This window comes from Nothoprocta perdicaria, unplaced genomic scaffold (assembly GCF_003342845.1).
Source record: "Nothoprocta perdicaria isolate Ctin4 unplaced genomic scaffold, notPer1 scaffold_175, whole genome shotgun sequence".
Classification (NCBI taxonomy): domain Eukaryota; kingdom Metazoa; phylum Chordata; class Aves; order Tinamiformes; family Tinamidae; genus Nothoprocta; species Nothoprocta perdicaria.
Genome location: NW_020454927.1, coordinates 594,656 through 609,447, shown reverse-complemented (window position 1 = coordinate 609,447; position 14,792 = coordinate 594,656). Strand labels below are relative to the sequence as shown.

The following is a 14,792-nucleotide window of genomic DNA, read 5'->3' as shown; positions in this document are numbered from 1 at the left end:
CCCTTTATGCTTTACAGATCAGAGCTGCTGAGCGGTAAGAAGACTGAGATGGCAATATTAAGTGCTCAAAAATTAGGAAGCAACATTTAAAAGCACTGCATGACCTTGGTGTGATACCCCTTGGTGTGATACCCCTTTCTGCTTGTACTGCTGTTGATGGCTTGGTTGCATGTTTGTATACAATTTTTCCCACAAAGGCTCTGTCCAGTTCTATATAGCAACAAAGGCTTTACTGCAACCCCCTGGTATCATCCTCTCCTCATTCTGCTTTTCTTGGGTTTTCTTCTCATTCCAGATTTCTATTTCTTTTTGATCTGTGGCAGCTTCGTATTCCCTTCCACTTTTACCTGCCTTTCTGCATGTTCACCACACCCTTGATCCTCACCCTTTCTGTATTTTTTACCTTTACTGCCTTAGCACGGTTTGCCGCAGGCTTGTCCTCATTGTTATCTTGAGTTTGTGCTCTACTTTGGCAATATTATTCATTTTTCTCCTTTACTTCACATGTCTGCATTTAATTAGATAGCTTCTTTTACATTTTATAAAACCGAGGGGATACCTATGAATGCATGAGAATTATGTCAGTATGATATAAATATATAAATATATATGTGCATATATAGAGAGGGAGAGACAGAAAAAGAAAGCAAGCAAGCCACAAAGGGGTGGGATTATCTGGGAGAAACTTTTGTAAACCTGTTAGTAGGCTAGGCATGCCATATATATTGCACATTAAATGAAGTAGAACTTTTAGCCTAAGTATCTCAGAGAAAGATATCAAAGAAAGCCTAATCAAAGGAAATGACTATAATAAAAATACTAATAGCAGTGAACTCTTCACCTTAGGTATTGGGAACTTACTTCCAGGGCAACAAAATTGGACTAAAGTTGACTTTATTTCCATCACCCACTAGGACTAGATGTACTTCTATCAGTGAGTGCTCACATGAATGAATAGGGGCTCCAAGTTTACTCCCGGCACTGGGATCCCATTAGCACAGAGCTTCCCAGCTGCACACGCTGCAGACGCTGCCTTTATTTATTTATTTATTTATTTATTTGCCATTTATTTATTTATTTGTAGCTGAAGATTTTTGTTTTTCAAAAAGGCTTTTCCATGGCGTTTTCCCAAGCTGGCGGATGCCCCGGGGGTGGCTGGCGGCCCCGCCGGCGGGAGGCAGGGCCCGGCAGGGAGCCAGCCGCTCTCCTTGGGGCCGGGCCGGGCTGCGCGGGCGCGCTGGGGTTAAGCGCGGCCGGGGGCGGAGGCCGCGCGGCCTCTGGCGGGCTCCGCCACGGCGGGCCCGGGCGCCGCGTCGCGGAGCGGGGCGCAGCGGCCGCGCAGCGCGATGTCGCAGGGCGCCGCGGAGCCGGCGGCGCTGGACGAGCTGCGGCGGCGGGCGCAGGAGGAGCCCGGGCAGCGCTGGCCGCAGCCTCTCACCGACGGCTTTTTGCTGCGCTTCCTGCGGGCCCGCGACTTCGAGCTGGAGCCGGCCTGGAGGGTGAGGGGCGCGCGGGAGTAGGAGGACGAGGAGGAGGAGGAGGAGGAAGAAGGGGGGCAGCGCGGACCCGCGCTCCCAGCGTCCCCGGTGGATTCCCGCGGGGGCAGGTGGATGCGCGGGGAGGGTGACGGGGATGCGAAGGTGCGGAGCTCTTGCCGGATGGGCACCGGGCTGCTCCCATCAGGAAGCATTCCGCTTTAAAGAACATCCTTAACACCATTCTGACCCTTATCATGCTTTGTTCTTTGTAAATCTTTTTAATCTTTTTAATCTTTTTAAATTATTATTATTATTTTTAAAGTTACTCAGATACAAAGATATACATGAATAATTTCCTTTATGTTGTGGTTCATTCATTCGTAGCACCTCAGGTCCTGGTAAGCTTTGTTACTTTTTCAGTTGCTTGTATGGCACTTTGCCATACTGGTAGTGTGGGTGTATTYTAAATATTCTAAGATAGGAATTGTTAATAGTGTCTTTTGATGGGTAGGCTGATAACCACTAGTATTTCTGAACTAAAAGTATTTATGAATTTTCTCAAGGCCAAAGTGTTAATACACTTGTATCATTCTGAGTCAATGTTTTTATCGAATTTGATGTGGGTGACATAGAATTGCCCAACAAACCTCACCTTTATTTTATGACTTCTGTGTGCTGTACATTTTCCAAGTTTAGTGTCATCATACCAGCAGATTGTTCAAATATGGGTCTATTGCAACCTCAGGATGGCTAAACAAACATATCAGAAATTAAATTAACTCCTTAATGAACAGTAGCTTTAAAAATATATTTTGTGTTCTTTTCATTTGGCTCATGAGATTTGGTCACAGCTCCAAATCTTTCTCCTTGGCAGAAGAACTAGCAAGTCTGGTCACATTCCTATCATTATTTTATGCATCTTACTTTTGTGTGAAAACCCTAACACTGCTCATTATCAGACATGATGTGCTGTAAGACTATGGATTCTTCTTCTTTCCCAATAAAACCACATATTCTTCATATACTACTTGATCCAAAAAGTAGCACTTAATAAAGATAACCTGCTCTCCTACATATTCTTTACTCTGAGGGCGACAGAGCCCCGGAACAGGCTCCCAGAGAGGTTGTGGAGTCTCCTCCTCCRCAGAATTTCCAAACCCACCTGGATGCCACTGTGTGCCACATGCTCTGGGTGTCCCTGCTTGAGCAGGGGAATTGGACTAGATGATCTCTAGAGGTMCCTTCCAACCATTTTGCTATACCTTGTAATATTTGATTGGATAGTTGATTATTCTGTAGACAGGGCCATGGCATTCCAGAATTTGACCCAGCATTTTCTTCGCTTTCTTGTGATGAATCATGAGACAATATCGTAGGCAGCGTCAATACTGAAGAAGGTTGAATCTAAACTAGATTGAGAGATGGAGTCCACAAAGTAGAAAGCTTCCTAGGCTTTTCTTGAGAGTTAATTCCACTTTTCGCCAGGGATCCTCTACCATGGATGGTAGAGGTTTGATTAGATGGCATTTTTTGCCATCTAATATCTCTTTTATCCTTCCTTAGCTATCCTTCCAGATCGCTCATCTCTCTAGGGCTTAACTTTGAAAGATTGTTTTCAGAATCTTTATAGAATTTCTTTGAACAAGTGATGTTCAAAAACCACCAGATGTTCAAAAAACCACCAGAATTTAATCTTTCCATGTAGCACGCTAGGTCTCCAGATGCTGCAGCTACTTAATCTACGAGCCAACAGTGATTTCTAGATTACTTCTCTTTGGAAACAACATAGGAAAAAGGCAAAAAGCACATACCAAGAATAAATAAAACGGAATGTGTTTATTTGCAAACACTTTATTCTTAAAATGCCTGAGAGAATTGTTGTGCAAAGATCTGTGGTTGTCATAAGATGTATCTTCCAAGTATGATTTCATGCAGAGGTTATGTTTATACTTCGTCCTAGACAGAGTCCTACTTAAGAGCCCTTAGCCTTAGATAGTAGGTGCACTCTCCTGTCCCTAGTAGATCGGACCCTCTCAGGTTGCATGTCCCACAGATCCAGCCCCTTTGACCACTGGGCTACCGTGTCCGTAGCTCCATGGTACTTGGAGAGCAGCTGAGTCAAGTCTGTGGCTATGTCAGTGCTAATGAGGCCTTAAAGCTGTTGTCGATATCTTTCTTAGTACTGGCTTATATATGGAGTAGAAGTTAGGCCACTGACAAGGCTGTTTACTGATGCATCCCTGGTTTGTATTTTGCGCAAATGTATCCAATTCTTGACCTATCAGAAAGTTYAGTCTATCAACACTTAGAAAAGTTTTGGAAAAGAATAATCGGGTAGCTTTTGGCTAGAAAATCTGTGTCTAAATCACTCATGATAACTCACTGGAATGGAAATCCCAAACTAGRTATTTTACGTTTTTAAACTGGCAATTCAAGACTTGTTATCAAGTACTGGTCTGTTGATGTATTTCATACTAGAAGAAAATCCAACACTGAAATAGATAGTGGGAGCCGAAGAACTCTAAGAAGAACAGTCTTTTTTATCATTTTTAGTAAAGCCAGTGTTATATTAGATAAAGTTCAATGACAGTTTATTCACAGTTTGAAAGGGAGAATTATTTTCCTACATTGGAATCCCATGAAGAATTAAATTTGGCCAAATGYGTCTGCAGACACATTTGGAGACATCTAAGGTGTCTCCAGACATCTTAGAAAGTGTCCGAAGAAGTATGCATGAACCTTGACCATTTGAATACAGAATAGCTTCCCCTAAAGGATTTTAAATGTATGAATGTTATCTATAAGCAAGTGTTAAGTCGATCTACATGAAAAATAGGCAGAGATTTGTATGCAGAGTAGCAATGACCAGCAAACAACACAACAGACTTTAAACATATAAATGACTTATAATGGGATATTAAATAACTGCTTATTTAATAAGCTATATATATATATGTTTTACCTACAAACACATAGACTTSTCTAACAAACACATTGTTTTCAAATTCTTTTAATTCTAGGTAAAGTACTAAGTTCTGTTTGTTTGTTKGTTTTTAGCACATGAATCTTGGATTAATCAGTAATGTTACCATCTCTCTTGTTCAGAAGTCTGGAACTGTCCCCAGCAGACCTCAATTAAATGTCTAGCTCCAGAATTTTTTTTTTTTCATCCAGCTTTCCCCATTTATCAAATTATCTTCCATATATTTTCAAATGCTAAGTAGGTTATTCAGTTGTAAACAGAGATAATTATATACTGAGTTGTTTTCCTTGCAGTGTAAGTGCATGAGACACTTTTAAAAATATAATAAACAATTGTGTTTTCCATGATAATTTTAGGTTGCCTAATCTCCTGTTTCCAGACTGATTACTGTATGATTTTTTGTTCTCTTTACTAAAAAAGAAATAAAATAATAATAATAAAAATAATTTTAAAAAATCTTTCTAATAAAAGAAAATGGGCTCCTGGCCTGCATCAGGAGGAGYGTTGCCAGCAGGTCAAGGGAGGTGATTCTGCCCCTCTMCTCAGCTCTGGTGAGGCCGCACCTGGAGTACTGGGGGCAGTTCTGGGCTCCCTAGTATAAGAGGGACGTGGAGGATGATATGGACTAGATGATCTCTAGAGGTCCCTTCTTCCAACCTTGAATATTCTGTGATTCTGTGAAAATCCATAGCTCATTGCTAGGGTCTAAATTCATGGTTATTTGTTCAAGGATTACTCATAGACATRGCTGTATTTGAGCTATATCTCCATCCTGCTAATGACAAAAAATCTAATTTAGTAAGAACTGCTAGAGTACTTTCCAGTAGATAATTCCTGCCTTTTGTACAGAGCTTGAATGTGTCACAAACTGTATGCTCCTTTCCCTATCTCCCCATGCCCAAAACTTCTTGTAAAATTTCATTATTCATGAAAGTGAGAAACAAACTGTACTGATGAGATAGGATTACTTACAGGATTGGACRAATGAATCACTTTTATTCTCATCTTGGTTTTGACACGCAGCTCTTTAAAAGAGGTGTTGATAATAATTGTGCAATGGTTAATTATACCAATTAAATTGTGGGTACAACTGATTGTGGGAGAAAAGGAAGGAATATTTAAGCTACAGATATTCTGATAGTTTTTTAAAGGTATTTTGGCTGCTATTTAAGTGTTTACTGGAGGGAAAAAGGAAAAGAGAATAGTATGTTTACAGTGCTGTCTGGTTGGCACAAGTGGTCAGGATTGCTCAACCAGTGCCCTTTGCAAGGAGTCAAGTACTAACAGCGTCAGATAATGACAGTACCTCATCTGACCTGGTCTTGCATTCACTGCAGACTCCAATTTACTACATTCCACATATAGAGGGTGCAGTTCAGCCTCTTTTCCCTGCAGAAGAGGATATTCTTGTCACCTCCTGCGTGTGCGCACACACACTTTGACCACAAAACATGTGCACTTCAGCCCTTTCGTGGTATAGAGGAAGCTGTGTAGCTAACCACAGATGGCACTCATTCCACAAAATAGCAGTTTCTTTGGGACATGTTGATTGATTCAACTAGCGTATAAAACTAACCCAGGACTTCCCAAATTGAAGCTGTGTTCTCCTTGAAATCAGCAGGCCTGCAGTGGAGAACTCTCCCCTTGAGGAGACGCCACAAGGTTGAGGCTCCTCTCATCTTCTGTGATAAATACAGTTTAAGAGMTATCAGAGAATGCTGGTTGATACCTTAATTGTGTCAAACATATTTAATACATGAAACTGTGTTGAGAATCATATTTTATTTCATCAAACCAGCAAAAGTATTAAAAATTTAAAGGTAGCCTAGCATGCTACCTTTAGGATTTTAGCCTACACTTCATTTTGTGCAACAAGATACTGAATATTCCCAATTCCCTTTGAAAATCTCACGTAGAAGCCTAACCTGTAGCTGTTTAGGAAAATGTAATACAAAATTTAAATCGTTGACCTGGGCTATCCCTCAACTCTCCAAATTCATTGCCAAGAAACTTAGTGTGGAAGAAACAGATTTTAGTTGATGAACTGAGACTAAGCTTTATTGAAAATGGTCTTGCATTCCTACTTACCTATTCAAAATGCCAGAAGTAAACTTCAATTACATTGCTTTATTTTGAAGGGAAAGCTGCACTTAGACTTCCAAATTAAAATTAATGCAAACTTAATTTTTTAAGATCTGTCTCTAAGAAAGCTTAAATGTTACCTCTGAAAGGAAAGCCTTTAAACACTTCTTTAGAATTAACCCTTTCCCTTCAACACACAGCCCAAGTTATCCTTGAGAAATACTACTGTATGATGCTGCCTTGTAGGCAGGGGTTATTGTGTTGCTAACCATAGGCAGCATCTCATTTTAGCAAACAAGTTCTCATGATTTCCACTCTAGGAGATGAAAAGCTGTCTAATGGGTAGTGAAAGACAGAGGTGGATCAACTATATTACTTTATGCTGTTTCGGAGGGGTAGGAGTAACTTATCTTTTAAAATGTGCTTTAGGTATGCTGATGGCCTTATCTGTTTCAAAGAATAAACGAAGTATTAGTGAATTTGTAATGTTTCTTTGTGTGTGACTAAAGGGGACCATRCTTCGCTCAGTGGGAGATGTTCCTTCTGTAAGATTTTGTATATCTCTTATACAAGTCCTGAATGAAATCTGATGAAGTATGAAACTGAATTATCCTATATATGTCCCAAAAAAGAAGGGTGTCTTTTTCTCCCTTGTGTTTTATCTAAAAAATAATGTCACTTTCTAGATACGCCAGGTTTGTTTTCTGCTTAACAGTCTGCTAACAAGTTGACAGGGTCAACTATCTCGTAGCAATTCCAGGTGGTGAAATATCTCARTATTATGGTTTATCAAATTTTATCAATGTCCATTGGAAATAAAAGGAAAAAAAAAACTTTCTCTTTTTTGAACCAGTATACTAACTTTCTGCTTTTAGGAGTGATTTGCTTTAAATATACATTGAAATGAAAGCCAATTTAATAAATTAAACCCATGACTGTGCCCACATGTTGTTCATCTGACCTTCATTTTTTTTTCTCCCTAGTTATTGAAGAATTACCAGAAGTGGAGAATTGAGTGCCCAGAAATAAGTGCAGATTTACGACCATCTTCCATTCTTGGTCTTTTGCGGGCTGGCTACCACGGAGTCCTGAGATCAAGAGACCCATCTGGAAGCAAAGTTCTAATATACAGAATTGGTGAGTAAAAAACTTCTTGGACMTGTTTCATATTTGGCTTTTGCACTGATAATTATTAAGCTATTTTCTTTTAACTATCACACTTTCAGTGAGAAAAATATTTTATGGGTACAATCCCAAGGAAATGGTAAGTTTGAAAATGATGTCAGAATGTCTTAGCTGGAAGAATAACGTATTTCTGCTCCCTTTTGTCATACATATGTATGCACTATTAGAAAAGAAAAAAAAATAGCCATAAAGTTAAATGTTTAAAACTCTAAGTATAATAAACCTGTAGTTATTTGGACCTGAGGGTCCAGTAATTGATTTCCATGGGGATATTTAAAGCCATATGCTGATAGTGTGGTGCAGATGTGGCACAGTGGCGAGAAAAAGAATAGCAGAAACGCTGCATGCCTGTGATCAGCTTTCAGTCTAGATGTGGATGAAATGCAGGCCTAAGGTGAGAAGTTTACTTCATTTCTGCTCTTTAGATGTAGCCAAATTGCGTTGTATGTGCAACATTCTTAAGATTCTTGGTTTGTTTGATGTGATCTCAACATTTTTTTAAAAAAAGTGTTGTGACTGAATGATTACACATTAGCATGTTTCTTTGTTTTGTACAGAGAAATGATTTTGCTCTCAAAGATTATTATTATTATTATTTTATACCAGCTGGTCTAATAAAAGGTCCCTACATCTTGTTACAAAGTTGTGCTGTCTAAAAACCACAGTGAGGATTAAGACTTCTCCCATACATCTCTTTGCTCAGGCCTCAGGAAAAGAAATGGGATTCCTTGAATCTTGGCAGAATTGCTGTACTAAAGAAAAATGCATAGGCTCTGAATTGACCATCTGTGGTTTCCTTCAGGAGTTCCTGAAGCCTGTGGGAAGCAGTTATCCACCTTGAGCTCTGCCTTACTTCTCATTGCTTTTTGCTAATATAGCTTAAACTTTTCCCATTAAACTCTCTTCCTGGAGTGCACAGTTGTACCTACCTATMCTAGGTAACCTCTCCAGTATCAGCAACAAAATAAGTGTGAAAAGTGAGTGACAGAGCACAGAAAATAAACTGATTTGCCACTACAGCAATTATTTCCAAACCTTCGATCCCACTAGTTACCTTTTGTTTCTGAGAAACACATTAGAAGTAGAGGTGGTTATGGTATCCCTGTTGTAATACAGTGCAATCTGTTTTACCTTTACCTACTTTATCTGTTTAATCTCTTCAGGACAATGGGATCCCAAGTTATTCACAGCGTATGATGTCTTTCGGGTAAGTCTTATCACATCTGAACTCATTGTAAAGGAGATCGAGACCCAGCAAAATGGAGTCAAGGTTATCTTTGATCTACAAGGATGGCGATTTGCTCATGCATTTCAAATCAGTCCAGCGGTGGCCAAGAAAATTGCTGCTGTGCTCACAGTAAGTGTGACATTGTTTTAAGCTAATTCACCGCAATCCCTCCACAAATTTTTCTGTTCCAAGTTATGGTACATGGTCCTTCCTTAGGTCTTTGTAGAGATCATGCAGCTTGAAAGAACTAAGTCTTGCATCTGTTCAAAGTCAGATAAGTTAAGCATAAATTGTGCATGATTTGACTTAAAGTATGCACTTGTGTTGCCACAAATGCCCTCTAGCTCCTGATGTTTCGTTTAACTCCACTTGTCTGTCACAGCGTAAGAATACTTTGAGCGTAAGAYCAGAGGAAACCTGCTTTTGCAAGGATCTGTGTTAGTTTTCCCATTCAGCTGCTTCTGTTCTGCGTATTTGTAGATTAACTCTATKTTGCAAGACTTTTTCTTCCCTGATACCCAGAGAAGAGAGCATGTGCTAAGAGCAGCCAAGASCAAGACAGTACTAACATGTTGACCAGAAAGAGTGATGTTAAGCAACCATCCATCTGCTACCAACCCAATGTATATTGTACCTGTTCTCCTTGCCTTTCCCCACAACAGGAGTACTGTTTTGTGCACCCCACTGCTACTTCACATCTCATTTTTCACAAAACTTAACGGGACTGACTGGCTTTAGGATATATTTCTTTCTGTGAAATTCAGTTGAACTTTGCCAATGGATTCAAAAGTTACCTGGAAAAAAGAGCAGAGAGGACAGAGAACTGATAGGTGAACTGCAGTGAACCTTAGTTTCAGCACTGTTTTTTCTCCTAGGAATGTTGTCTTTCTTGCAAATCATTATCTTACRTGGAGAAATAGGAGTAAATAGAAAGTAGATGTACAAGAAATGAAAAGCAAAGTAGCATCAAAAAGCAATATCATCTTCAAAAATCAGTTGCACCAGGCAAAACTAAATTTTGTGAAAAACATGACAGGATAATTTAAACATATAATAATTCAGGCAGCAAACATATAATCTGATAGTTTTAAAGTTTTTTATCCTATATGAAAATCTAAAAAGAGTTTGCACTTCTTTTGTTTTTTTTTTTTTTACTCTTTTTCCTTACCCATAAAAGAATGCATGAAATAGTGTGAAGAAGGCTACTCTACTATTGGGGCGTATTATTTGTGAAAAATACAAGTTCTATAAGTATATATAAGTATATATAAGTATAACTATAAGTATAACTATAACTCTGGTTGCAGAGATAGTATCAGTTAGATGGAATATGAATGCAAGCAATTCCTTCCCCCATGGTTCATGTCTTTGCATCTTATGGTGTTTGAATATTGCCATATTTTCTTTTGAGRTGGTGGCATGGGCAAAATTTCCACTAATTTCAAATCTTGTCTCTAAGTTATAAATATCATTCCTCTATCTTAAAGTTAGAATTTTCAATGCTTTATATTTGACTATATAAAGTACTTTCCTATATCTTAGTATTTTTTCCCAAAACCTTGAAAATATAATTTGTAATATGGTGTATTGTTTTTTTTAAATTAGCCAGCTAGCAGGTTTCATTACTTCCTGGGAGATATTTGGTCCTGGGAGAAACAGATTCTCTTTGTACCTCCCTCTTTCACACCAATAAAAGCACATGGTGAGGTAGCTTTTTTGGTAAGTTAGTAGCTAAGTCTCCACTGGGAATAACTGGACTTCTGAGAAAAGTTTGAACACACACTTTGCCTGCATTACTCATCCTGAAATGCCTCCCTTCTAGTGGGGGAAATAAGACATGTTTTTCTAAGCTTTGTGAAGAGCTGTGTAAACTAAGTRAACTCCAAAGTGCAGGACTTAGCAAAGTCAAAAGGAGTGTTGTAACCTATGGGCCAGCTATTTTTCCAAGATTTGTCCTTWACAGTAGAATCATTTTAATAATGTCTTTTTCTCATGCTGTTTCTCATATACCTTGTCAGGATTCCTTTCCACTGAAAGTTCGAGGTATCCACTTGATTAATGAGCCTTTATTCTTCCACCCAGTCTACGCTCTAATTAAGCCTTTTCTCACTGAAAAAATAAAACAACGGGTGAGTGCACACAAATATTTCTTTCTTTCACCATACCCCTACATGACAATCTCTAGCACTTCCCTTAGGATTTGTTACTTCTGAGCACTGAAAATAATAAATCATTTTTATGTTTTATTACTGTACAGGCACAGGAGTCTAATTGCAAAGCATTTACAGGCATCAGTAATGTGAGAATTGCAAGTGGCTCCTATTAGCACCATTCATCAGATAAAAAACACTGTTACACAGAGAGGTTAAAAGGTCACACACAAATTCTGCYGCAGAACTAGTAAGGAATAGGTGCCAGACCTCCCTAAATGTTGCCTATAAATGATAATGGGAAGCTGTCACTGAACAAGGTTATTATGCTCAAGGCCATACAAAGACAGCAGAAGATAATTTTCTAGTGCCAAAGAACATGCAGAGGCCTTTATGCATGTTAAATAGCCCAGGCTAAAGTTCCAACTTGTTTTCCAAATAACTTATTTGTTTTATATTAATTTGTAGTTTTAAACCTGAAAACACTCTTTGTGTTTTTATGCAAGAGCATGCCAAGAATTTTGAAAGGGTTTGTTGTAGTATAGGAAAAATTTTGGAGATACCAGCTGGCAGAAGAGGGGATGCTGTGAAATGTTAACATCAGGGCTAAGGTACAAAAGCAGCAGCCCTCTCTGTCCCTATTCCCAGTCAGAAGCTTCCTTGGCTGAGGCCATAGACCTCGTGCCCTTCCGGCACATCCARATGCTGTTGGTCACAGGGATTTGTGATTTGACAGTCTGCTTTTCCTGGTGTTCAACATAGAAAAGAGGTTATATTATTCAGGCCAGGCTTGCGCAGTTTCTATCTCAAAAGATAATAAAAAAATACTACCATAGCCTGATGCCATGGCCTTTCCCCTGTCATATAAGAGCTGTGTAAGAAGCCCCTACAAGACAGGCTTGTGCCCTGAGCTTAGAAGTCAAGATATGAGCTCCAGAAAAGCTATCAGGACCAGGTGCTCTTATCTTGCCTAGGAATAATTGCTATTCTGAAATGATCTTGGGTTACAAAGAAGATGCACTGGACAAAAGGCAACTAACTGCCTTTTCAGGGCCAATTTTTGAAGTCTTTTTGTCATATAGTTAGTTGTGCAAAATTCTTGTCAAGTGTTATATAAGAGCCTGGACAAGTTTTTGTTTGAAATTACTGAGCAAAGCTTCGGAGCACTTGTAATAATGGCACAGACCTGCTCTTGCACTGAGTTTCTTTGCTGCCTGTTTTCACCTKAGAGCCTGGCACTCATACTGAAGCAAACATTCTACATATTTTGTCCTAGGTGCATATGCATGGAAATAACTACATGCAGAGCCTGACCGAACACTTCCCAACCAGCATTCTTCCTCAGGAATATGGTGGGGAGGAAGTCTCCATGGAGGTGCTCGCTGAGGATTGGACTAACTTCATAATGGCATCTGCAGAGTATCTGCAGAGTATTTCTCTGGCTTCCCAGTAATAACCGTACCACAGTGTTCTGTCTTTTCCTGATGACTGGAAGTGGAACAAAGTTTAATCTGAAATCTTTCACCTAAACTTGAAATTATTGTAAATAAAACCAGAATGTCTTTGCAGTGTACGTGGTATCATATTAACTGCACTTTTCTACTACCTGGAGTAAATAAGTATGTACATCGGAAGAGATTAATGAATTCTGTATGTTTGCAATACTTTTTGTGATTAACCATCATCTGTGATTAACTTCTGTGCCAAAAAAAAAAAAAAAAAGCTGAATAGTCCTATGCACTGAGTATGAGAGAGTGATATTGCCCCTGTTAAGTCTGTAAAGTACTAACCTGTAATAATGCAATGCAGAGCCTTATGCTATCTCTTGTGTCTTGGCTTGTCAGGATGATAGGATGCAAAGTGAAATTATTTAAGAAAAGCGCAAAATGGGGCAGTTTGTTTTTTGTGGAAGTATTAGTACAGGTGCAATTGTACAAGGAGTGAACAGCAGCTGCTTTTGGACTAAGTCTCAGGGAAATGGCTGTTCTGTTAGTTTGCATTGCTGAGATTGCACAGTCAAACTGAAGATTAGTTGGCAATAGTGAAACACTTCTGTTATATTTGTGCTGCTTAGAACAAAAGGAACACAATCTGACATTTTATAGAAAAACATAGAGAAAACACAATGTACACATTCTTTAGAGGACAGTATGAATCAGAAGGAACAAAACTTCTGATGCCCTCTGTGGAAGAGATGCTCTCTGTGCAAAAGCTATAAGCAACTCACATTATGAACACCTTTAATTCCTACTATGGAACACTATAGAGGTCAAAAGGGCTGTTGGCAGTATTTTTTTTTTCTGTTTTGGAGGGTGAGGTAGATTATCTTTTATGAACCAGGACTTTGGAAATGGGCTAGGTGTTTAATGGTGCCTTGTAGGTCATTTCCGACCTGCAGCATAGGAAGGGCTGAGTATCTTCATTTTATTTTCAGAAAGGTAATTGGCAGCTTGCTAGCCTATATCTTCTGATCAGCACTGAGAAAAACTGTTACTTTCAGTAGAGCGTCTCTTTTGGTAATGGAGAAAAAAAAATCTTCGCTTAAGACTATTTCAGTTAGAGTACTTAAGTGCGTTCTTTTTTTCATGAACTCTTACTTAGTTTTTAATGCTCACACATTAACATAGAAACTGAGCGTTCTGCATATAACAACCAACATTAGTTGCTGCTGCTAATAAGGACATAATATAATCATGATAWATTGCATAATGAATGGAAGTAGTATTAGTGGGGAGATTGGTGTAGAGTAAAGAACACAAAAATATGTAAGTGCATTATTTTTCTATATTAAGACCAGCAGTGCCTTTAAAGAAAAGAAAAAGAAATTTTTTGTTASATACTGGTGCAAATATGATATACAACTGACCATAAGCACACTGTAACATACAGAATACACTGTAATGCRTTTTATAATTTTGCACATATTAACATCATTAAAACAATAAACCTTTTCTAGACGAACCAGAAAATCTTGTCCATCTTTAAGAGCTCTGAATTACTTTAGGATAATGGGAGCGTTGCTTTTCCCAAGCGTTGCCTCTTTCCCACCTTCGCTCGCAGTTTTGGACGGTAACGCTACAGGAACGGAACTACATCTCCCAGCGTGCCCCGCGGCGCGCGGAGGGGGGAGGTGGCGCGGTCGGGGCGGGGCTCGGCTCGGGCACACTCGGTTCGGCTCGGGGACACTCGGCTCGGCTCGGCTCGGCCCAGCTCGGGGACACTCGGCTCGGCTCGGCCCAGCTCGGGGACACTCGGCTCGGCTCGGCGCCATGCGGCGCCGCGCGGGGGTCTCGGCGCTGCCGAGCGCCGCCCTCGCGCTGCAGCCGTTGCTGCCGTTGGTGCTGCTGCTGCTGCGCTGCGGCGCGGCGGGGGCGGCCGCGCTGCGCGACCGCCCGCAGCGGGGGAACGAGAGACCCATCATCGGTGAGGGCGGCCGCGGCGGCGCAGGGCGGGCAGGGAGGGAAAGAAGGAGGGAAAGAAGGGAGGAAAGAAGGGAAGAAGGAAGGGGCTGCGCCGCGCGGCTGTCACGGCACGGAGGTCGGCGCGGCTGGAGCGCTGCTTCCCCTCTGCCCCGTTCCTTGCCCTCTTCCTTCCTCTTTCCTTTTTTTCTTTACTTTATTTTTCCTTCTTTCCCTTCTTTCCATTTTTTCTTTCCTTTCTTCTTTCCCGTCATTTTTTTTTTTTTT

At 40.1% G+C, this 14,792-nt stretch overlaps 2 protein-coding genes across 2 annotated transcripts in view; both read left to right on the top strand.

Annotated features, from left to right (window-relative positions):
* Positions 1 to 1,346: 1,346 nt before the first annotated feature.
* Positions 1,347 to 13,875, top strand: TTPA (alpha tocopherol transfer protein). Its single transcript, XM_026036281.1, has 5 exons — positions 1,347 to 1,499; positions 7,527 to 7,680; positions 8,892 to 9,085; positions 10,975 to 11,085; positions 12,383 to 13,875. Exons 1-5 carry the CDS (start codon positions 1,347 to 1,349, stop codon positions 12,557 to 12,559), a joined length of 789 nt encoding a protein of 262 aa, XP_025892066.1. The 3' UTR covers positions 12,560 to 13,875.
* Positions 13,876 to 14,375: 500 nt separating this feature from the next.
* Positions 14,376 to 14,792, top strand: part of GGH (gamma-glutamyl hydrolase) — a 14,481-nt gene continuing 14,064 nt past the window's right edge. The window contains exon 1 of the mRNA XM_026036280.1: positions 14,376 to 14,529. Within this exon, the coding sequence (XP_025892065.1) occupies positions 14,376 to 14,529 (154 nt within the window). The remainder of the gene's footprint in view (positions 14,530 to 14,792) is intronic.